Source organism: Tenrec ecaudatus, chromosome 13 (genome assembly GCF_050624435.1).
Source record: "Tenrec ecaudatus isolate mTenEca1 chromosome 13, mTenEca1.hap1, whole genome shotgun sequence".
NCBI lineage: Eukaryota > Metazoa > Chordata > Mammalia > Afrosoricida > Tenrecidae > Tenrec > Tenrec ecaudatus.
Genome location: NC_134542.1, coordinates 126,569,265 through 126,592,481, shown reverse-complemented (window position 1 = coordinate 126,592,481; position 23,217 = coordinate 126,569,265). Strand labels below are relative to the sequence as shown.

The 23,217-nt window shown below is 44.3% G+C and overlaps 1 protein-coding gene across 1 annotated transcript; it reads left to right on the top strand.

Moving 5' to 3' along the window:
• The first annotated feature begins 13,518 nt into the window (after nucleotides 1-13,518).
• On the top strand, nucleotides 13,519-14,128 carry LOC142424341 (large ribosomal subunit protein eL18-like). Its single transcript, XM_075529491.1, has one exon. It carries the CDS (start codon nucleotides 13,547-13,549, stop codon nucleotides 14,111-14,113), a length of 567 nt encoding a protein of 188 aa, XP_075385606.1. The 5' UTR covers nucleotides 13,519-13,546; the 3' UTR covers nucleotides 14,114-14,128.
• The last annotated feature ends 9,089 nt before the right edge of the window (nucleotides 14,129-23,217 follow it).

Genomic DNA, 23,217 nt, shown 5'->3' with positions numbered 1-23,217 from the left:
GATCTTGAATCGAATGAATCTAAAATGGCCTAAAAATGATGTGGGCACTTTGTGAAGCTCCAAAGAGTCTAGAGGTCTGAATGTCTGAGGGGCTAGGAGGCTTTGAGGAGTCTGAGACATTATAAGCATTGAAATTCAGGGATGTTGGAGATTTGGAGAGCCTGGAAGATCGGGGATTCTGGGGTATGTGGATCTGAGGGTCTCTGAGGGTTTAAAGAATTTGGAGACTTGGATTGCCTGGGAGAGTGGGAGGGTATCAGAGTCCGAGAGATCTGGCTTTTATGAGAGGGTGATACTCTCTAGGGTCTATGGAATCCAGAATTTGGGGACATGAAGGGCGAGGGGATTCTGGGACCTGGGTTTTGGAGTACCTGGGAATTGGAAAGTCTGGGCTATCAGATACCTTGGTGGGTTGCTAGGAGCGTTGGAAGGCTTGGGAATCTGGAAGGAAAAGAGGCAGCAGACTAAAAGCTCAACATGACCAACTAGCATTATTTAATACACTTTTCTTCATATTACAATCTGAAAGGCAGAGGTGAGGGTTGGGGCTTCATCAGCCTTTCTGAAATTGCTCCCCTTTTAGTACTAGAGCCTCTTAAGGGGCACAGAACACCTTGATCCAGGGAGGAGGGAAACCAAACCAAACTCATTGCCAGAGAGTCAATGCTGACTCATAGCGACGGGGGTCGCTAGTTTCCAAGTTCCCCCTGTAACTGTTTACAGGGGTAGAAAGCCCAGTCCTTCTCCCGAGGAGCTGGTGGTGGTTTTGAACTGCTAACCACGAGGATCACAGACCAATGTGTAACCACAACACCACCAGGGCTCCATTGTAGTACTGGGGAAGGATATTGAGAGTACCATGGACTTCTAAAAGGACACACTGATGTGTTTTAGCAAAAGTAAGGACAGGGTGCTTCTGAGAGGTGAGGATGGCAAGACTTCGTCTTACATGTTTTGGACATATTATCAGGAGAGACCAGACCCTGGAAAAGGACATTACATTTGGTGAAGTGGAGGGACAGTGAAAAAGAGGAAAGCCGTCAATGAGATGGATGGACACAGTGGCTGCATCAATGGGCTTGGGCCTAGGAACAATTGTGAGGATGGTGCTGGACTGTGCAGTGTTTCCTTCTGTTTTGCACAGTGTTGATATGGGTCAGAGCTGACTGGGTGGCACCTAAAAACAGCAACAGCAACAACATGAGCAAAGTATGTGATAATCAAAATAAAATGAAAAGATATACAAAGTCACTGTGTCAAGAAGAACTAGTCAACATGCAATCATCTCAAGGAGCAGCATATGATCAAGAGCTAATGCTACTGAAGGCAGAGGCTAAGCTTCACAGAAGGCATTAGCAAAAAAAACAAAAACAAAGCCTCAAGGAATTGCAGAATGCCAATCAAAATGCTTGAATAAGCTTTTGAAGCACAAGAAACACTCACCCATTGATGCCATTAAATTCAGAAGACAGCTGCCTGGGCAACCAATTGGAAGCGTTCTATGTTTGCACCAATTCTAAAGAAAAGTGACTCAAAAGGAGGCAGAAATTATTGTTCTTGTTTTTTTTTAATACTATTTTTAATTGGGGGTTATTACACCTCTTATCACAATCCATACATTCATCTATTGTGTCAAGCACATTTGTACATATGTTGCCATCATCATTTTCAAAGCACTGTCTCTCTACTTGAGTGCTTGATATCAGCTCCACATTATTTCCTTCCTTTCCTCCCTCCCTCATGAGCCCTTGATAGATTATAGATTATTATTTTCATATCTTACATTGTTGTCTGTCTTCCTCCACCCACTTTTCTGTTACTCATCCCCCTGGGAGGTGGTTATATGTCCACCCTGGTGATCGATTCTACCTCCCCCTGCCCCTTCCCCTTCCCCTTATCCTCCTGGCATCTCTATTCTCATGATTGGTTCTAAGGGGTTTATCTGTCCTGGATTCCCTGTGTTGCGGGCTCTTATTTGCAGCAGTGTGCATGTTCTGGTCTAGTCAGATTTGTAAGGTAGAATTTAGGTCATGATCGTGTGGGGAGAGGAAGCATTAAAGAACTAGAGGAAAGTTGTATATTTCATCGGTGCTATACTGCATCCTGACTGGATCATTTCTTCCTTGTGACCCTTCTGTAAGGGAAGGTCCAAATGCCTACAGATTGGCTTTGGGTCTCCACTCCACACCCCGTCCCTCCCCATTCACATTGGTATTATTGTGTTCTGGGTCTTAGATGCCTGATACCTGATCCCATCGACACCGTATGATCACACAGGCTGGTGTGCTTCTTCCACGTGGGCTTTGCTGCTTCTCAGCTAGATGGCCACTTGTTTATCTTCAGTCCTTTAAGACCCCAGATGCTAAATCTTTTGATAGCCGGGCACCATCAACTTTCTTCACCACATTTGCTTTTATGCACCCATTTTGTCTTCAGCCATCCTGTCAGGAAGGTGAGCATCACAGAATGCCAGATTATTAGAACAAAGTGTTCTTGTATTGAGGGAGTACTTGACTCAAGGCCCAATGTCCCTCTGCTGCCTTAGTAGTTAACATATAAAAATAAGCACATAGATCTTTTCCCCTATCATTGTGTGTAAATACATTTACATATGCACATGCCTGTATTTAGACCTCTATACTTGTCCTTCGCCTCCTAGCTCTTTCCTGTATTTCCTTTTGCTTTCCTCTTGTCCCACCATCATGTTCTGCCTTCATTTGGGTTCAGTAATTTCTTGTTGTTACATTGGTCTTGATTAAGTCCCATTAAGCCTCCTATGCCTTTCTTTTTTTTTCTTTTTTTAAAACGTTTTATTAGGGGCTCATACAACTCTTATCACAGTCCATACATATACATACATCAATTGTATAAAGCACATCTGTACATTCTTTACCCTAATCATTTTCTTTTCTTTCTTTTTTTTTAAAAATTTATTATTATTATTTTTTTATTTTTTTTATTTTAACAATTTATTGGGGCTCATACCTATGCCTTTCTTTCTACTGATTTTAGTTTACTTGTTGTTCCCTTATCTCTGGGTTGATTGATACACACTCCCTGCCTTTCTCCCACCTCCCCTTCTCCTGTGTCTCCTGGAACCATAGGTCCCATTGTTTTCTTCTCTGAATTGTTTATCCCACCTATCTTATCTACATAGACTTGAAGAGACATTAATAAGTGCAAAAATCCGACAAAGCCAAGCAAAACAACAAAGGAAAACAAAACCAGCAAAGGAAAACAAAAACAAAGTAACAGCAGAAAAGAAAGCCAATGACAACAAAGGAAAAACCTATAAATTGTTCCAGGTCTGGTTTTTTTTTTTTTACCTTTAGGAATATTTTCCAGTCGAGTCTGATGGAGTGCCACACTCTGTCCCCAAAGTCTATATTGGTATTCCCTGAAGACTTCATTGCTCTGTGCCCCTTGCTGCTCTGCTGCATATCCTTGGTGTTTCAGCCCAGTGTGATGGGATCAGATCGGGCACAATGCCCACACTGTGTCTCCAGTGTTGTCCCCTCTAGGGCGATGGTTCAGTGAGGGACATGGTGTCTCATGGTGGGGCTGGCCCTGTCATCCTCTCTGTGCATTGTCTGCTCTGAGCAGTAATATCATCCTCTGGGCTTGATGGACCAGGTTGCGCTCCACTCACTCTCCTTCTCCGTTTGCTTCTGTGTTCTTGGATCACATGTGTCCCTCTCCTCAAGCTGTAGCTTCAGTGCTGTCTTCTGAAGTGCATTCTTCTGGGGCAGGAGGGGAGGGTCCACATAGTTTAAATTGGGGCCAGCCCCAGAAACCTCTCTATTGGTTTCCTGGTACATGCCGGTATATATTTTTTCTTTTTTTACATTTTATTAGAGGCTCATACAACTCTTATCACAATCCATACATATACATACATCAATTGTATAAAGCACATCTGCATATTCCCTGCCCCAAGCATTCTCAAAGCATTTGCTCTCCACCTAAGCCCCCCTGCACCAGATCCTCTTTTTTTCCCCCTCCCTCCCTCCCTCCCCGCTCCCCCTTCCCCCATGTGCCCTTGGTAATTTATACATTGTTATTTTGTCATATCTTGCCCTATCCAGAGTCTCCCCTCCCCACCTTCTCTGCCATCCATCTCCCAGGGAGGAGGTCACATGTGGATCCTTGTAATCAGTTCCCCCTCTCCAACCCACTGACCCTCCACTCTCCCAGCACCGCCCCTCACACCCCTGGATTCCCTGTGCCTCCAGCCCCCATATGTACTAGTGTACAACCTCTGCCCTATCCAGCCCTGCAAGGTAGAATTCGGATCATGGCAGATGGGGAGAGGAAGCATCCAGGATCTGGGGGAAAGCTGTGTTCTCCATGGGTACTACCTCACACCCTGACTGACCCATCTTCTCTCCTAAACCCCTCTATGAGGGGATCTCCAGTGGCCGACACTTGGACCTTGGGTCTCCACTCTGCACTTCCCCCTTCATTCAATATGATACACACACACACACACATATATATATACATATACATATTTTTTTTTGCATGATGCCTTGCACCTGGTCCCTTTGGCACCTCGTGATCGCACCGGCTGGTGTGCTTCTTCCATGTGGGCTTTATTGCTTCTGAGCTAGATGGCCGCTTGTCTATCTTCAAGCCCCCAAGACCCCAGTCACTATCTCTTTTGATAGCCAGGCACCATCAGCTTTCTTCACCACATTTACTTGTTCACCCACTTTGGCTTCAGCCATTGTGTCGGGAGAGTGAGCATCATAGAGTTCCAATTTAATAAAAGAAAGTATTCATGCATTGAGGGAGTGTTTGAGTAGAGGCCCAAGGTCCTTCCGCCACCTTAATACTCAACCTATAAATATAGACACATAGATCTATTTCCCCATCCTCCTATATATATTTGCATGTACATGTCTTTGTCTAGACCTCCATAAATGCCTTTGACTCCTAGCCCTTTCCTCCATCTCCCTTGACTTTCCTCCTGCCCTACTACCATGCTCCGTCCCCACCTGGGTTACAGCTATACCTCTTCTCTATGCAACCTTACCCTTGATCATTCCCCATCAGGCCTGCCACTCCCCCCTCTCTACCATTTTGGGTCCCATGTTGTTCCCTTGTCCCTGTGTTTGTTAACACCACTTCCTTACCCCCCTACCCCCCCACCCCAAGTCCCCCCGCAACTGTCGGTCCCATTGTTTTTCCTCCAGATAGTTCATCCAGCCTGTCCTATTCAGACAGACCTGTGGAGACACTAACATGCACGAAAACAAGACAGAGGAAAACAAAGCAACAGTATACAACCAGACAACAAAACAACAACAACAAACCACTGACAAAGAACAAAACAAAACACTTCACAAAAGAAAAGCTTGTAGTTAGTTCAGGGATCGTTTGCTGTCCCTTAGGAGCGTTTTCCAGTCCAGTCTGTTGGGGCATCACGCCCTGGCCCCAAAGTCCACTTTCAGCATTCCCTGGGGACCTTGCCACTCCATTCCCTTGCTATTCTGCTGCACTCCCCCAGTGCTTTGCCTCGGTGTGGTGGGATCAGGTTAGGTGCAATTCCCACACTGTGTCTCCAGTGCTGTCCCCTGTATCGCCCTTAGTCACTGAGGGGCATCATTTCTCATAGTGGGGCCAGCCATGTTGTTCTCTCTGTGGACTGGCTGCTCTACTCAGGAACATCATCCTCACGACCTGGTGGGCCAGGCTGTGTTCCACTCTCTCCTCCTGCCCCTTCATCTGCTCCCGTGTGCTCTGATCAGATATGTCCATCTCCCGGAGCTGCAGAGTCAATGTCGTCCTTTGGAACAAATTCTTTTTTGGGGAGAGGCAGGAATCCACTTAATTTATGGTGCTGGGGCCAGCCTCCCAGACCTCTCCACTGGTTCCCTACTCCACGCCGGGATATTGCATTCACACCTTGCGGCACTGGGTTGAAGTCTGGTCCCACTTTCCCTGTGGAGATATAAACAATACCCTCCCCTTGGGTGGATTCGTGCCCCATGCCCCCACTCCCCTTTTCTTCCTTATATTCATCCTTTTGTTTTCCTTTCCTCCCCTCCTCCACCCTGTCTACAATGTGCATCCCTGGTTTTGGTCTGGTCTCTGCCATACTACACAGTCTTCATCCCTAAAATGTTTGTATACAGTAGCTTTTTCCCCTATGCCACTTTTGCTTTTAAAAAAAATTTTTAATTCTTACCTCAGCGGACTCATGTTGTACTTGTCCTTTTGTACATGACTTACCTAGCTTAGCATGATTTCCTCCAGTTCTTCCCATGCCGCTATGTGCCTCATACGTTCATCACTGCTTTTTAGTGATGCGTAGTACTCCATTGTATGTATATACCACAGTTTTTTAATCCACTCGTCAGTTGATGGAAATTTGGGTTGCTTCCAACTCCTTGCAATTGTGAACTGTGCCACAATGAACATTGGAGCACAGATGTCTGGTCTCGGTTTGTTTCTTGCCTCTTCTGGGTATATGCCCAGTAGGTGGATTGCTGGGTCATATGGTAACTCTATTTCCATCTGTTTTAGGTATCGCCAGATTGATTTCCATAGTGGCTGTACGTACTTACAGTCCCACCAGCAGTGGATGAGAGTTCCTGTCTCCCCACAGTCCCTCCAACACTTGTTGCTTTCTGATTTTTTGAATTGGGCTACCTTTGAGGGTGTCAGGCGGTACCTCATTGTTGTTTTAATTTGCATTACTCTTATGTATGCCGGTATATTGTATTCACATTCTGGTGCACCGGATTGAAGCCTGATCTCCCTCTCCCTCTCCTGTGGAGATTTAAAAAATACCCTCCCCTTGAGCGGGTTAGTGCCCTGCCCCTGCCCATGTCTTTTTTTCTCTCTCTTTCTTTCTCCCTCCTATTTAGTTGGCCACCATATATATTCCTGGATTGGGTTTGGCCCCTGCCATAGTACTTGGACCTCACCCCAGTAATGTATGTACATAGTAGCTTATCCCATATACCCAATTTTTGAAGCTTACCACAGTGGACTCATGTTGTACTTATTCTTTTGTGCTTGACTTACTTTCACTTAGCATAATTCCCTCCAGTTCTTCTCATGCAACTATGCTTCACGCATTCATTACTGCTTTTTTAGGATGCGTAGGACTCCATTGTATGTATGTACCACAAATTTTTTATCCATGCATCTGTTGATGGAAATTTGGGTTGTTTCCAACTCCTTGCAATTGTGAACTGTGATGTGATGAACATTGGAGCACAGATGTCTGGCTGTGGTTTGTTTCTTGCCTCTTCTGTGTATATGTCCAGTAGGGGGAGTTGTTGGGCCATATGGTAGTTTGATTTCTATCTGTTTTAGATATTGCCAAATCTATTTCCATAATGGCTGTATGTACCTACCGGTCCTCCAGCAGTGTACCGGGGTTCCTGTCTAACAATAGCCCATCAAACACTTGTTACTTTCTGATTTTTTTAATTGGGCTATCTTTGGGAGTGTTAGGTGGTATCTCATAGTTGTTTTAATTTGCATTTCTCTTAGGGCTAATGATCGGGAACATTTCTCATATGTTTATTGGCCATTTGGAGTTTTGCACATGTGAAACTTCTGTTCGGGTCCATTGCCCACCTCCTCAGTGGACAATTAGTTTTTTTTCCATTTATAAGCTAGCAAAATATTATAGATTTTTTAGTACTAAGGCTTTTGTCTGATGTGTCATTGCTAAAGATGTTTTCCCAGTCCATGGGCTCTCTTATTGCTCTCTTGATGAATTCTTCCAATGCACACAGGTATTCTATCTTTAGTATATCCCACTTGTCAATTTGTGACTCCTCTGTGTTTGTATCCTTCCCTATTTCTGATAACCTATGCATTCCCTGTGCCAAAGTTCTCAAGTTGGTCCAAATTCCCTCATTAATGGCCCTAATAGTTTGGGGTTTTACCCAAAGGTCTGTGATTCTCTTTGAGTTTGTTCTTGTGCATGGCATGAGGTAAGGGTCTCGCTTCATTTTTCTGCAGGTAGATATCCAATTTTTTCCCCAGCACCACTTATTGAAGAGGGCATCCACTTTCCATTTGATATTTTTGGGCCCTTATAAAAATATTGTGTGGATGCAAATTTTATTTCTGTATGTTCAGCTCTTTCCCTTAGATCTGAATATTTGTCGTCAACCACTGAGATTTTAAAATGGTTGCTAAAGTCAGCTAAAGCAAGCCCTCCCACTTTGTCCTTCTTGGGGAGTTCTCTGCTAATTCTGGGCTTCTTCCCTCTCCATATGAAATTGGTAATCAGTTTTTCCAATTCTTTGAAGAAGGATGGTTAAATTTGTATTGGGATAGCATTAAACTTATATACTGCCTTTGGCAGAACTGACATCTTTACTATATTGAGTCTTCTGATCCACAAGCATGGGATTCTTCCATTTGTTGAGGTCTCTCTTGATTTCTTGTAATAGTGTTCTGTAGTTTCCCTTGTACATTTTTTTAAGACAGGTATATTCCTAGATATTTCAATTTGTGCTTGCCTATTATAAAGGGTGCTACCTTTTTAATCACCTCTTTTTAAATCTTGTCTGATGTGTATAGCAGTCCAATAGACTTCTGTTTGTTGATCTTGTATCCTGCCACTCTGCCATATTCCTCTATTGCTTCCAACAGTCCACTTGTGGAGTTTTGGAGATTTTCAATATATGAAATAATATCATCTGTGAATAATAATAGTTTCATCTCTTCCTTTCCCAGACGAATACCTTTGATGTATTTTCTTTGCTTCATGTTAGCTAGGACCCCCAGATAGTGTCAAATAGGAGTGGGGACAAGGGGCATCCTTTTCTGGTCCCCGTTTTCAGTGGGATTATTTTTGTCTTTTCTTCATTGATTAACACATTGGCTGTTGGTCTTTCATATATAGCTTTTATAATATTGAGGAATTTTCCTTCCATTCCTAGCCACTTGAGTATCTTAAACAGAAATGGGTGTTGGATGTTGTCAAATGGTTTTGCACATCTAACAGTGTTATCGTGTGGTTCTTATAATTTTTCATGTCAATGTGGTAAATAATACGAATGGTCTTTTGAATGTTGAACCATTCCTGCATCCCTAGTATAAATCCCACATGGTCATCATGACTTATTTGTTTTATATGCTTTTGTATTCTATTGGACAATATTTTGTTAAGGATGTTTGCATTGATGTTCATTAGGGAAACTGGTCTGTAGTTCTCAATTCTTGTAGGATGCTTGCCTAATTTAGGTATCAGAGTTATACTAGCTTCACAGAAAGATTTTTGGAGTTTTCCATCTTTTCTATGTTCTGGAAGAGTTTGTGTAAGATTGGTATCAGTTTTCCCTGAATGCTGGGTAGACTTGTCCTGTGAAACCACTTGGCCTGGGAGATTATTTTTGTTGGTAATCCCTTGATAACTTTGTCAATATCTTCTATTGCTATGGGTCTGTTGAAATTCTTGAAGTCCATCTGGGATAGTCTAGGGTGGGATTGTTTTTCCAAGTATTTGTCCATGTCTTCCAATTTGTTGAATTCGTTAGAGTACAGGCCTTCATAGTACTGTGTAATTATCCTTTTGATTTCATTTGGGTCCATTGTAATGTCCCCTGTTTCATCCCTCATCGTTGCTATTGAAATTTGTTCCTTCCTTTCTTTGGTTAGGTTTGCCAGCAGTCTCTCAATTCTTTTAGTCCTTTCAAAAAACCAACTTTTAGCTGCATTTTTTTTTTCATGGCCTTCCTGATTTCCCTCTATTGTATCTCAGCACTGATTTTTATTATGTCTTACCTTTTGCTCTTAGGATTGTCCTGTTGACTCTGCTCTCATTGGTGTAAATTCTGTGCCAGCATATAAACCATAACTCTCTCGTCCTTTTTCATGTGTGCATGTATTGTTATCAAACTTCCTCTGATAAATGCTCTTGCTGTGTCCCCAAGGTGGTGGTATTTTTATTTTCATTGGTTTCTAGAAACTCCCTGATTTCATCTCTGACCTGGCCTAATACCCATTACTTTTGTAACAGAGAATTAGTCATCCTCCAATTGTTCACAGTTTTGACTTTTGTCTCAGCACGTGGTCTATCTTTGAGTATATGGTATGTGGGCTTGAAAAGAATGTGATTTTTTGCATGTGGGTGGAGAGCTCTGAAAATATCTATCAGGTCAAGTCGTCCAATTCTACTGTTTAGATCTATACCTCCTTGCTAAATGTCTTTCCCTGTGGTCCGACTGTTTCAGAGATTGGTGTATTAAAGTCGCCTACTATAATTGTTGAACCTGTGGTTTCTTTTTTAATCTTTTGGAGTGTTCGATTTACGAATTTCTCTGGTCTCTCATTAAGCATGTATAAATTTATTATGCTCACTGGTTCTTGGTCTACTATTCCCTTGAGCTTTATATAGTAACCCCCATTGTCTCTTATTATGGCTTGCACTTAAGATCAATTTTGTCTGAGATTAAGATTGTAACCCCTGCTTTTTAAAATTGCCATTTGTTTGATATATTTTTCTCCAGCCTGTAATTCTCAGCCAGATTTTGTCTGTAATCTTGAGATGTGTCTCCTGTAAGCAGCAGAATTTATGGGTTGTTTTCTAAGCCAGTCTGCTAGCCTCTGCCTTTTAATGCCTGAGTTCATTCTACTGGTATTCAGTATTATTACATCTGTGGACTCGAGGGGCAGAAATTTTTGAGCAACACTGTTAATAATATTAGAACTGCCCCCTGAGAATTACTAAGACTGAAACTCTTTATGAGAGTAGAAAGCCCTATTTTTATCCCCTGGAACAGCTAGTGGTTTGAACTGCTACCCTTGAGGTTAACAACCCAATTCATAACCATTACTCAACCAGGGCTCCTTACATTAATAACATGGAAGGAAAAATTTGCTGAAGATAATTCAACATTGGTTGCAGTAGTACATGGCCAGGGATCAGAAAGGCAAGTCTTATACAGCAGAGGAAATGGAACAAGGAATATCGTTGTTTATATTAGATGGATCTTGGCTGCCAGCAGAAACAAACAAGAAGATGTTTACTTGTGTTTTTTTGAATATGCTACTATATTAGACTACGTGGATCATAATAGATTGTGGATAGCATTGGATGGAGAAATCCAGAAGAGTTCATTGTGCTCATGCAGAACTCTGTCCATGGACCAAGAGTCAATCATTTGAATAGAAAAAAGGAATACGTTTAAGTCAGAAAGGGTGTGTGCCATGGTTTTAAACTTTTACCATACATATTCAATTTGTATGCTTAGCCAAAAATCCGAGAAACTGGTTATATGAAGAATGACATAACCTTGCTTCCTGGAAGTGAGTAGGACTCGAAGTATTTGATGATGCAGATCAAGGACTGAAGCCTTTGGTATAGATGCAATTCAATGTGAAGAAGACCAAAATTCTTACAATTGGATCTAGATAGCATCATGCAAAATATAAAAGATAGAAGTTGTCAAGGATTTAATTTTGCTTGGAATCACACTAAATTCTCACGAGAGCAGCAGCCAAGAAATCAATGTGTTTCCATTGGGCAACCGTGTTGTACAAGACTTCTTGAAAGTGTTGAAAAACAAGGGTGTTCATTCTAAGGTAGACCTGAATCAAACAATGGTATTTTCTTTTTTTTTAACCCCGCACTCTCTTTTAATTACTAACCAGAACAAGCAGCAGAGGGGCCCCGCTGCTCTCTATTGTGACCCATGGGAAAACCAGAGCACCAAGCTGTCCCTCTGGCCTGCCTCCAATGGCAAGACTCGTTGGGTTCTGCCCTGGGCAGAGCCTTATTCCAGGGCAGCTTCCCTAATCCCAACTCCCCAGGCAGGTCTGGTTGCTGGCAGTGGGAAGAATATTGTTGCAGTCTCTGCTCCTTTAAGCCTCAGTTTGGCCTGTAGTTTGGCCATAGTCTCTCGTCCTTCTGCAAGCAGCTTTGCCTGGTCCTGGCCCGGGAGCTAGGAGTAGCAGTGTGACTTCAGTCACCCTCCGATGACTCCTCTTCAGCCTCTTTTAGCCAATGGATGAAGCGCTGCAGCTGCTGATTCTTGCGCAGTTGCCTCCCCTTATTCGTCGTGTCCCTCTGGTTGAACCAGCTCAGGATGGTTTACAATGGTATTTTCAATAGCCTCATATGCATTTTGGGCATAACCTAAGGAAGATGAAAGAAGAATTGATGATGCTGGCCAAGAGCATTCAAAGTGCCATGGACTGCCAAAAGAACAAACAAATCTGTCTTGGAAGATCTAGAGCCAACCTGAAGGACCTGCCTGCTGCCACTCATAGTCAAGGGCCTGCCTGATGCTGTTTGACACCTGTGGCCCACCTGCTACCCTTGCTGGTGGTGGCCTTCTTCCATTTGCCAGAGATCTGTGACTGTGGCATGCTCCACTCCCCACCTGTATTGCCCAAAGGACCTGAGCAGCTCGTGGATGCAGCCTGCCCAGCAAACATGAATCATGCCACTGGTGCCACCTGGCGCTCTCAACAGTGACTAGTCCTGTCCCTCTGCTAGCACTGCCTGTGAAGCCTGAATGCCAGCAGATGGTGGCCCCGGCCAGTGTAACCCAGGCCAATCACAGCCATAGACCCATAACAGGGGTCCACCCTGCTGTTTGAGGCCACCCCAACTTACACCACAATGCTGTTTGAGTCACATATGGGCCTGGCCATCCCTGGCCACTCGGCCACACACACCATACATAAGGACCAACCCCAGCTACCCCCAAAATACATCGTCATCTACTACCCACATCAGCAGACGCTATAAGATAGCGAGAGAAACAAACCACAATATTTGAAAAGAACCTTAACATAGAGATGTATCTGGAAGAAGCAGAATTTGGCCCACCACAGGAATAAATCTTCAGAATGCTGCTTGGAGTCATTCATGATATGCAGGAATTGATACAGAAGAAGGATGAAAAAATAGAAAGCATAGAGTCAACTTTCCACAGGGACATACAAAGAGTTAAGAGACAAGGCAGCAGAAGCAAAGAGAATGGTAAAAGACCTTTATAACAGGCTGGAAGAGGTAGAGAATTGTATCAGCGACCTCAAAGATAGTCATGCAGAATTCAACAAACATGAAAGACAATCAAACAAGATGATGAAAGAAGTTGAAGAAAACCTGAGAACAGTGAGCACCACAATGAAGAAGAACAATATTTGAATAATTGGGATACCAGAGCAAGACATAATGAAGAAATCAACAGCAAATATAGCAAGAGTATTCCTAGAAGAAAACTCCCCAAATTTAGTGAAAGAGAACCAGACAATCATCCAGGAAGCAGAGAGGACACCGACCAGACTGAACCCCAAGAAAAACACACCAAGACATACAGTACTCATATGATCTAACTTTGAGAAAAAGGAAAAAATCATAAGAGCTGCTGGAGAAAAAAATGCAGTCACCTATAAGGGTTATTAGATGAGATTATGCCCAGAAACCATGAAGAAGAGGAGAGAATGAAGTTGCATTTTCTGAAAGTTGAAGGAAAATAACGAATAATCCTCTACCCCACCCAACTCTCCATAAAAATAGATGGTGACCCTTCTTTCCGGACCCGGCTGAGCAGGAGGCACCATCATGGGAGTTGACATCCGCCACAACAAGGACCGAAAGGTTCGTCGCAAGGAACCCAAGAGCCAGGACATCTACCTGCGCCTCCTGGTCAAGCTATACAGGTTTCTGGCCCGACGGACCAACTCCACCTTCAACCAGGTTGTGCTGAAGAGACTGTTCATGAGTCGCACCAACCGGCCGCCCCTGTCGCTCTCTCGGATGATCCGGAAGATGAAGCTTCCTGGCCGAGAAAACAAGACCGCTGTGGTCGTGGGGACCATAACGGATGACGTGCGGGTGCAAGAGGTGCCCAAGTTGAAGGTGTGTGCCCTGCGAGTGAGCAGCCGGGCCCGCAGCCGCATCCTCAAGGCCGGGGGCAAGATTCTCACCTTTGACCAGCTGGCCCTGGACTCTCCCAAGGGCTGTGGCACTGTCCTACTGTCTGGTCCACGCAAGGGCCGCGAGGTATTCAGGCATTTCGGCAAGGCGCCAGGGACCCCCCACAGTCACACCAAACCCTATGTTTGCTCCAAGGGCTGGAAGTTCGAGCGGGCCAGAGGCCGGCGTGCCAGCCGAGGCTACAAAAACTAACCCCAGATCCGGTCCTGCTATTAAAACGTTTTGGATGTTCACTGCAAAAAAAAAAAAAATAGATGGTGAGGGAAGTTTTTCCAGGTCAGAAAAAAATTAGAGAACATGCTTTTAAAATATACTAATACCCGAGTGGCCAATAAAAATATGAGAAAATGTTCCCGATCAATAGCCATTCAGGAAATGTAAATTAAAACAACTACAAGATACCACCTAATACCCACAAAGATAGCCCAGTTAAAAAACAGAAAGCAGCATGTTGGAGGAGGGGTGGTTGTGTAGACATATACAGCCACTGTGGAAGAGTGATTTGGCAATACCAAAAACAGTTGAAAATCGAGATACCTTATGACCCAGCAATTCCACTACTGGGCAGATACACAGAAGAATTAAGAAACAGACCACAACAAGACCTCTGCTCTCGGTGTTCATCTCTGAACAATTCACTGTCACAAAAAAGAAAATTGGAAACAGCCTACATTTCCATCAATAGACAAATGGATTAAAAACTCTGATATATACAATGGAAAATTACATGTCCTTAAAAATGTGATGGAAAGATGAAACACCTTGTTTCCTAGAAAGACCTACAGGATATTATGCTGAGTGAAGTTAGCCAAGCATAAAAGGTCAAGTTCAACATTAGTCCACTGAGGTAAGTCCAGAGAGCAGAGCAGGCCTGTGGTAAAATGTACACAACACACAATTCCTGGGCTGAGGCCCAGATACTCTGGAACGAGCCACCAATCCTAATGATATATACATTAGCAAAAAAACAAATAAGTAAAATAAAATAAACAAACAAAAAGATGCAGATAGCGCCTGTGCTGAAAGGCATCTTTTCCACCTTCTCATATGCCGGTAAGGCCCACAGAGGAATGGGGAAGAAAAAAGACGGCAATGGGGGAACCAAGGCACTAATTCACCCAAGGGGAGGGTAGAATTTTTGTCTCCACTGGAAAGGGAGACCAAGAGTAGACCTCATTCCAGTGTGTCAGTTCTTGAGGGCAATGTTCCTGCTCAGAGCAGCTCATTCCCAGAGCAGACTGCAGGGTCGGCCACAGCTCAGGATGTGACTTCCTCTCCCTAGATGACAGCGCTATAGAAGGTGGCCCTGAAAGACGCAGTTCAGGGAGAGCAGCTGGTTTGAGACTCACACATGGGGGCAAACCAAGAGGAGAGCGGAACCAACCAACAATGAGCAAAGCCTTGAAGTCCCCAGGGCATCCTAACTGTAGATTCTGACTCTAGGGGCAGCACTTGGTACCCCACCCAACCTGGTCCCACAAGGGAACCACACTGAAAGTCTAAAGGTGTAGCGGGGTTGGCAGTGGGAGCACTAGACCACTCCATCCCTGACTGCGGGAAGAGCTATAGGGACCTGTAAGGGATGCTCCTTTTGGAAATGAAGGCTGAGGACTAAAAGGGTATAACTGCTGTTAGGTAAACAGGTCCCGGGATATGGATCCCAGAAAGAAAAATGGATTGGACTGAGGGATTATAACAGGTCCTGCTCACTATTTAACAGAGAGAAATTCATCTATCTGGGTCAGGATACCAGTTAGATTTGGAACTATTATATGGTCTCTCTCTCTCTGTCTGTCTGTCTCTCTCTCCCCCTCATCTTTGTTAATGCCTATCTATATAAGAAAGTCAGGGTAAGCAATCCCATGGAGACAGCTATGGGACCAACAGTTCCTGGGGGAGCAGCGGAGGGGAGGAGGAAGGGATAGGTGAGTGGTGAGCCAATAATGACAGGGACAAGGGAATATAAAGGGTTAAAAAATTGACAGGAGGATGTAGCATACCTGGCTGGAGTTGTTCAATTGAAAAGTGTCTGAGAGGAATTACTGAGAAGTAAGCATGATAGTGAGGCAGGAGGAAAGCAAAAAGAAAAAGAGGAAAGAAGAAGAAAGCAAAATATTGTATATGAGTATAAATATATAAAAAGAGGTATATTTGTCTATGCATGTATGTACATCTATGTAAATACAATAAGGAAGCAGATGGACTTCAGGTCTCTACTAAAACCTCACCTAAGTACAAGAATGGTTTGCTCTAATAGTGTAGCACTGTATGTTACTCATGTTCCTGAAATGATTGCTGAAGACAAAAAGGGTGCATAAGCAAATGTGGTGAAAAAGCGGATGGTGCCTGTCTATTAAAAAATATCCTGTCTGGGGTTTTATAGGCTTGTAGTCAAACAAGTGGCCACCAAGCAGGGAAGCAACAAAGCCCACATGGGAGATGCACACCTGCCTGTGTGATCATGTGGTGTAGTTGGGAATAGGTTTCAGAAGTTCAAAATCAAGCAATCAAAATTGATGTGAAGAAGCATGGAGGGACAAAATGGAGACCCAAAGCCCACCTGCAAGCCAATTAGACAGGTCTTCACAGAGAGGCCACCCAGGAAGGGGCGGGGGGGGGGAAGGGAGATGAGGAATTCAGATTGCATCATAGCACTGATGAGACCTATACCTATCCTCTAGTTCTTCAATATTTCCTCCCCTTACTATCAAGGCTTAGGTTGCACCTCATTAATACTGTTAGACCTACGTACATTCACATGTATAATTAAGATTGTTAGATGCAGGAAGATCAGGATGGATCACCCTTCAGGAACAGCAATGGGAGTAATGATTCCCTGAGGATGCAGGAAGACAGGGGGAGGGGTAAATGGAGGAGCTGATAGCAATGATGACTGTATAATCCCACTCAAGGGGAGATAATAGCAGAATGGTAGGTGAATGGGTATATTGGATGGGGTAAGATACAGCTAATATACATATATAAAAACAATAACATAATAATATATAACAATAACAACAAGGGCCCTTGGGCAGAAGGGTAAGGAAGAGAGGGGATAAAGGGGAGCTGATAATAAAGAGTTCAAGAGGAAAGAAAATGTTTTGAAAATGATGGTGGCAGCAATTGTACAGTTATGCTTGATCTAATTGAATTATGGATTGTTATAATATCTGTAAGAGCTCTGAAGACTGTGGAAGGATGGACTGCAACCATGGAGCCAAGCACTAAAGTGATTGTGAAGATGGCACAAGACCGAGTCATGGTTCATTCTCTTGTACATGGGGTTGACATGACTTGGAACCAACTTGACAGCACCCAACAACAACAAAAATGTGTGTGTGTGTGTGTGTGTGTGTGTGTGTGTTTGACAGAAGATATTTGCACATGGACATTTGTCTTTGCTGCAAGTGTATCCTAGGGTATGGTGGGACATACAGGAGTCAAAATTGTGAAAAATTCTTGAACGTAACCAGGCACTTTGGAGAATTAGTTCCTGTACTATGAGAGAAACCAAGGTCAATTTGCATAATGTAGCCCATGACATCTACATCTTAATTTGGTGAGTAATAGCAGGGGTCCTAGAAGCTTTTGATAGGAATTATGAATATCCCTTTTATGGGTGAAAAGTGAGTGATAAAACTTGAAGGCATAAAGAAACGGAGAACACGTGCCTACAAAGGAGCACGCAAACATCAGTGTCCACAACACTAAGCCCAGAGCTGGATGGTGATGGTGCCCAGCTACCAACACCAGCTGCCTTGAAGGAGATGGCATTAGATATCCTGGAAAGAGATAGGAAACAAAACTCAGAATCATGAAGGAGACCAGACTTGCTCAGAGAGAGACTGGTAGAACTCTGGAGACTATGACCTTTGGTCACGCTTCAGGTCTGAAGCTGAACTGTAGCTCAGGTTTGAGCCAGCAAAAGACGCGTCTATGAGGGGAATAACTACGCTACTGATGTGTGTACATCTTAGAATTTTTGACCATTTGGAATCAAGAGGCCAGCATTTACCCAAGGAAAAAGTTCAGAAGGTTTAAGAAACTAAGACAAATGGAGATAAGAAGCACAGGGACAGAGGGGATGGGTCACGGTCCATTAAGGGGATTGCGGTGAATGAGACTAAGCAGAATGTCTATGATTGAATCATTGAATGTAAAACTGATGAACTGTTCTGTAAATGTCACCAATTCACAATAAAAAGTGTTAAAAAGTCATCTACCAAATAACGACCGCTTTTCACACATACAAGTGTGTGGACACACATGGATACCACATGCACTTATGTATGCTATAGCAGTTGACTAAATCATTACTGTGCGTTTTAGGCCCTATTGTTGGTATATTTTTACGGAGGGGGAAACTGAGTCTTATACAATTAACAAGTGGCAGGGGGAAAATAGGTGGGAAGCTTTCTGGCAGCGTTGCTTTTTTCGTAGCACAAATACTCATGTCTTCAACATCGTTCTCCTTACCCCAGGATTATTAGAGCACGTCTGAACCTGTGCCATCTGATATTGTGTTCAATGCGCAAAATGCGCTCTAAACTTTTACGACTTAATATAAAAACATAAAATATCTCATTCAAAATGGTTCGTGTTGATTACACGTTGAAATTCCATTTTAAACATGATGGGTTAAATATATATTTCTCAGATGACTTTTACCTTTATGTTCTAAAGAAATTCTGAATGACAGGTAGCGCTGGCATTGTATTCCTCCAGACAGTGCTGCTTAGAGTGAAAAATGACTCACTGATGGACCTGATTGAAGGCTTTATTTGCTTAGAAGACTAGCTGGCAGCAGAGACCTGGAGATAGTGGAGGTCTGCCTGACCATCTGAAATGTGAGACTTGACCTCCTTCAGGGTGTGGGGTTTGTCTAGGGGATGAGGTCAGTCACACAAGGATCCACAGAGTAGTCATGAGGGACCAGAGGGGCATAACAGAGGTGGTGAGTACAACCCACTCTTCCTTTTCTCTCTCCACCTCCTACCTGAATCTTGAGCACAGGGAGAGATGTCCAGAGGTTGTTGCTGGATGAGGTGCTGGACATGAACCTTGTGCTGCAGGGGCTGTGGAAGGGGAGTAAACCAAGGCACAAGTGAGGTGGTAGAGGGCTGTTGTGTTTTCAATTCTTCCCACCCTCCAGCATGGCCCTCCCACTTAGCCCCATTCTCCAATTCTGTTGTTAGTTTTTATGAGACTTAGGTTTTATGTTAACTTGGGTGGGCCAGCATTCCACCCCTACACTGTTATATATCTTCAAGTTGAAATGAAATTATGTAACTACCACAAGGGGGAAGTAAAATCAAGGAATTGGTGAAGGGTAAATTATTGAAGGATTTGGTCAGTTGTTTAAACTGTTGAAGACAAAGTTGATGAACTGAAATGTAAACTCCCACCCAACTTACAACAAAAAGTTGTTAAAATTAACTATGACCCCTTTAAAAATAAGGAAATGTAGATGTGTTGGAAAGTTTCAGTGATTTGAGATGTTCACTGGAGTTTTGTTAAAAATGTCATGTTAAACCTGACCTCAAACTCAGTGTTTTTAAACCATGATACAGAAAGAGTCCTTTCCTGGGAGGTACCCTAACAAAAATAAGACAGTGTATTACTGCTGAGAGAACTTGTTTGCAGCCATCTGCTCCTTGTAGAGACTTGTTTACATGTGTTCTGTTTGCAATAAACCTGTGCATGTATGAACTGAAGACTTTGACTTACCATCCTAACAATAACACCTCTTTATGTAAGCAACTGTCTCACGTTCTAGTCACCAACCTATTGATGCTTTGTTGCTACATGCTTTTGAGTCAGTTGCAGCTCACTGTGACTCTCCGTACAATAGAACCATACACCACAGGCCCCGCACCATCCTCACCAGTGTTAATCTGTTGGAGCCCATGGTTGCGGCTGTGTCAATCCACCTCCTTGATGACCTTCCTCTTGTTCACTGCCTCTCTATTTTACCAAGCACAGTGTCCTTCTCCACAGACTGTAAACATATCCTGATAACGTATCTCACCATCCTTGCCTCTAAGGAGCATTCCGGCTATACTTCTTCCAAGACAGATTTGTTTGCTCTTTTGGCGGTCCATGGTACTTTCAATATTCTTCACGATTAACCTTTAAGATAATAAAAAAACCAAGTCAAGGTGGAGGCAGGCGGCTGTGTGACGTGTTAGGCAGGGTTCTCTAGAGGAACAAAACCAGGACATTTTTGATTATATATATGAAAGGATAGGTTTATACAGTGAGAAACAAGAGAACTCATTAGTGCACACAGCAGTACAGAGGGCTTGGTCCAGCTCATTTTCATGGGACAGTTAATATACTGAAGGTCCTTCCTACTCTTGCTGGCCACTGGTCCAAGGACAAGGAAGTGGAGTTGGCCTGCAGGCAGCAGACACGGCAAGGTGGGGTGGCAACAGCAAGAAGATGAGATGCGAAGACGTAGCAGAGGCCAGTAGCAGAGCTGTGGAGAGAGCTGGTCACGGTGGAGACTTAAGATGTCGTGATGGCACAGCAAGCAAGGCTGCACGATCCATCACAATCCACGGGTTGACTCAGCCCACAGGTAGCACTAACTTAGGCGGCAGCACACTGGCCTTATCACCAGGGAGGAAGAGGGGGAAGCTGGCTTCATAGAGCCATTTATCTCAGTTGCCCTCCAATCAAGCTGCAACCTGACTGACAGGCTAAACTCTGCTCACATGTTCCTATGGGGGCCGTGATAGCACAAAAAAGCTATCACAGCAGGCAAGTCCCAGTGGATACAGAGAGTGAGCCACCCATCCAAAATGGCCTGCAGGAGCAATGCGTGGAGCCTGAGCCCTGAGTCTGAGCAGATCTTGGGGCCAGAGCTGGCCTGAGCCTCACACGTGGGACCATGGCAGGGCCTCGGGTGCTCTGCTGGCTCCATGCTTCTGCTACTGGGGAGGGCTACTGCAGTGTGCACATCCATGACCCGAAGAGCTTCGAAGACAGCCTGACCCTCTGTGCCGTTCTGCACCATACAGTCATACTAGATTGCTATAGATGGATTTCTAGTCTCTTTAAGTGTCATAGTTTTTCAAAAAGCCACTTGGCCTTTGAGTTGGTCCCGAAGGAGCTGTCGATCCTGCGCTCCTAGACCCCAATGAATTGGTCTCCGTGAATGTCCCTGACTGTCCCAGCATCATGAACGACAGGTCGCAGTATGATAATCATTTCTCCAGGTCGGGACAGCCTAGTGTATCACTACTCAGAAAGGGCTTGGTAGCCACCTTACCTCCACCTTCTGAATCAGCCACTCCAGTGGAATCAAGGACTTCACCTGTTGGGGTGTGGTACCTCTAGCACCCCCAGCAGCACATGCGCCCGGCCTGGCCAAGAGCAAGTTGTACCTCTAGCACACTCCCACTGTCAGCAGTGCTGCAGGGCCCTGCTCCCCAGGGTGTACTCGAGTGGCCAGAGGGGGGCACCTTCATCTGCGTAGGGTGCTGTGCCAAGTTTGGCCAAGGGTTGGTCTAGGGTTAAGTCTGGGTCCATCTTATAGTCAAAGCAGCATCACCTGCCCGCAGTGAGTAAGGTTGAAGGGCCCACGGCTGGTATTGAAGCCTGGGTCCAGATGCCCAGTAAGCCAAGCCCCACGTTCCCAACAAATCCCAGAAGCTAGTCAGCTCTCCGGCCTGCTGCCCCACACCTACCCCCAGGATGGTGTCAGAGAGATGTCAGGAAAGCCTCCACAGCCTGCCCAGTCCAGTCTGCAGCATGAGAGCCTGGTGGAGCAGGGTGACTGGAAGCAGCCCATCCCCAAGTTAAGGGCAATGTCGGAGGTTTTCATCGCCCACAGTAAATGAAGAGACTGCTGCTGCCAAAGAGACAAGACAACAAACCACAGCCACCGCTGTCAAATCATTTCTGACTCACAGTGACCCTATAGGACAAAGAAGAACTCTCTCCTCCAGTTTCCAAGACTGTAAACGGTTAGTGAAGCAGACAGCCTCATGGTTCTCCTTGGGAGAGGCTAGTGGGTTTGAATGTTTGAACTTGTAGTTAGCAGCCCAACACTAAACCCATGACCTACCACCGCTCCTTTATTAGATTATAGCTGATCTCAAACTTTTTGCACCACAGAGGGACCACTTTAATGAGCTATATAGATACAGGAAGAGATTGAGGACAGACGAAATTGCAAACCAAATTGAAGACTCAGACTGAAATTGAAGACTCACAATAATCACTATCTAATCACCTAATTATTATCTATTCATCATTTTACAACAATTCCATGCATCAGAAACTATGAAGTGTGGGCTTATGTACAAACCATTGCACATGGTAGAGGTAGAATTCTTTTTTAAAAAACATTTTATTAGGGATTCATACAACTCTTATCACAATCCATACATACATCAATTGTGCAAAGCACATCTGTACATTCTTTGCCCTCATCATTTTCAAAGCATTTGCTCTCCACTTAAGCCCTTTGCATCAGGTCATCTTTTTCCCCCTCCCTCCCCGCTGCCCCCTTCCTCATGAGCCCTTGATAATTTATAAATTATTGTTTTGTCATATCTTGCCCTATCCGACATCTCCCTTCACCCCCTTTTCTGTTGTCTGTCCCCCAGGGAGAAGGTCACATGTAGATCCTTGTATCCGGTTCCCTCTTTCCAACCCACTCACCCTCTATCCTCCCAGTATCGCCCCTCACACCCCTGGTCCTGAAGGTATCATCCGCCCTGGATTCCCTGTGCCTCCAGCTCCTATCTGCACCAGTGTACATCCTCTGCTCTATCCAGACTTGCAAGGGAGAATTCGGATCATGGTAGTTGGTGGGGAGGAAGCATTTAGGAGCTGGAGGAAAGCTGTATTCTTCATCGGTGCATCCTGACTGACTCATCTCCTCCCCTAGACCTTTTCTTATGAGGCATTTGCACCCACCGTTGTTCCCTGTACTGCATTCCCAAAGTGCTTCATCAAGCCCTGGAAGAAGAGACAGAGAGGGAAGAGGGACAAAGAAGAAGGACCAACAAAGGGCTGGAAGGAAAACAAGCACAGAAACAAAGCAAGGAGAGGGCAGTATCTCTTGGAGGAGGCGGCTTTCAATGGAGGAAGTAGTATGTTATCAAAGTCAAGGGGAAATAAAGCCCAAAGAAGTTGCAAGGGTTTCTGAGGGCATTAGCGACCCATTCTAATCACCACGGCCAACCTTCAATTCAGGGGAGGATAAAACAAACTGAACGCACTGCCATCAACTCAGTGCCAACTCATAGTGACCCTACAGGACCGCTCCTGTGTGTTCTTGAGAC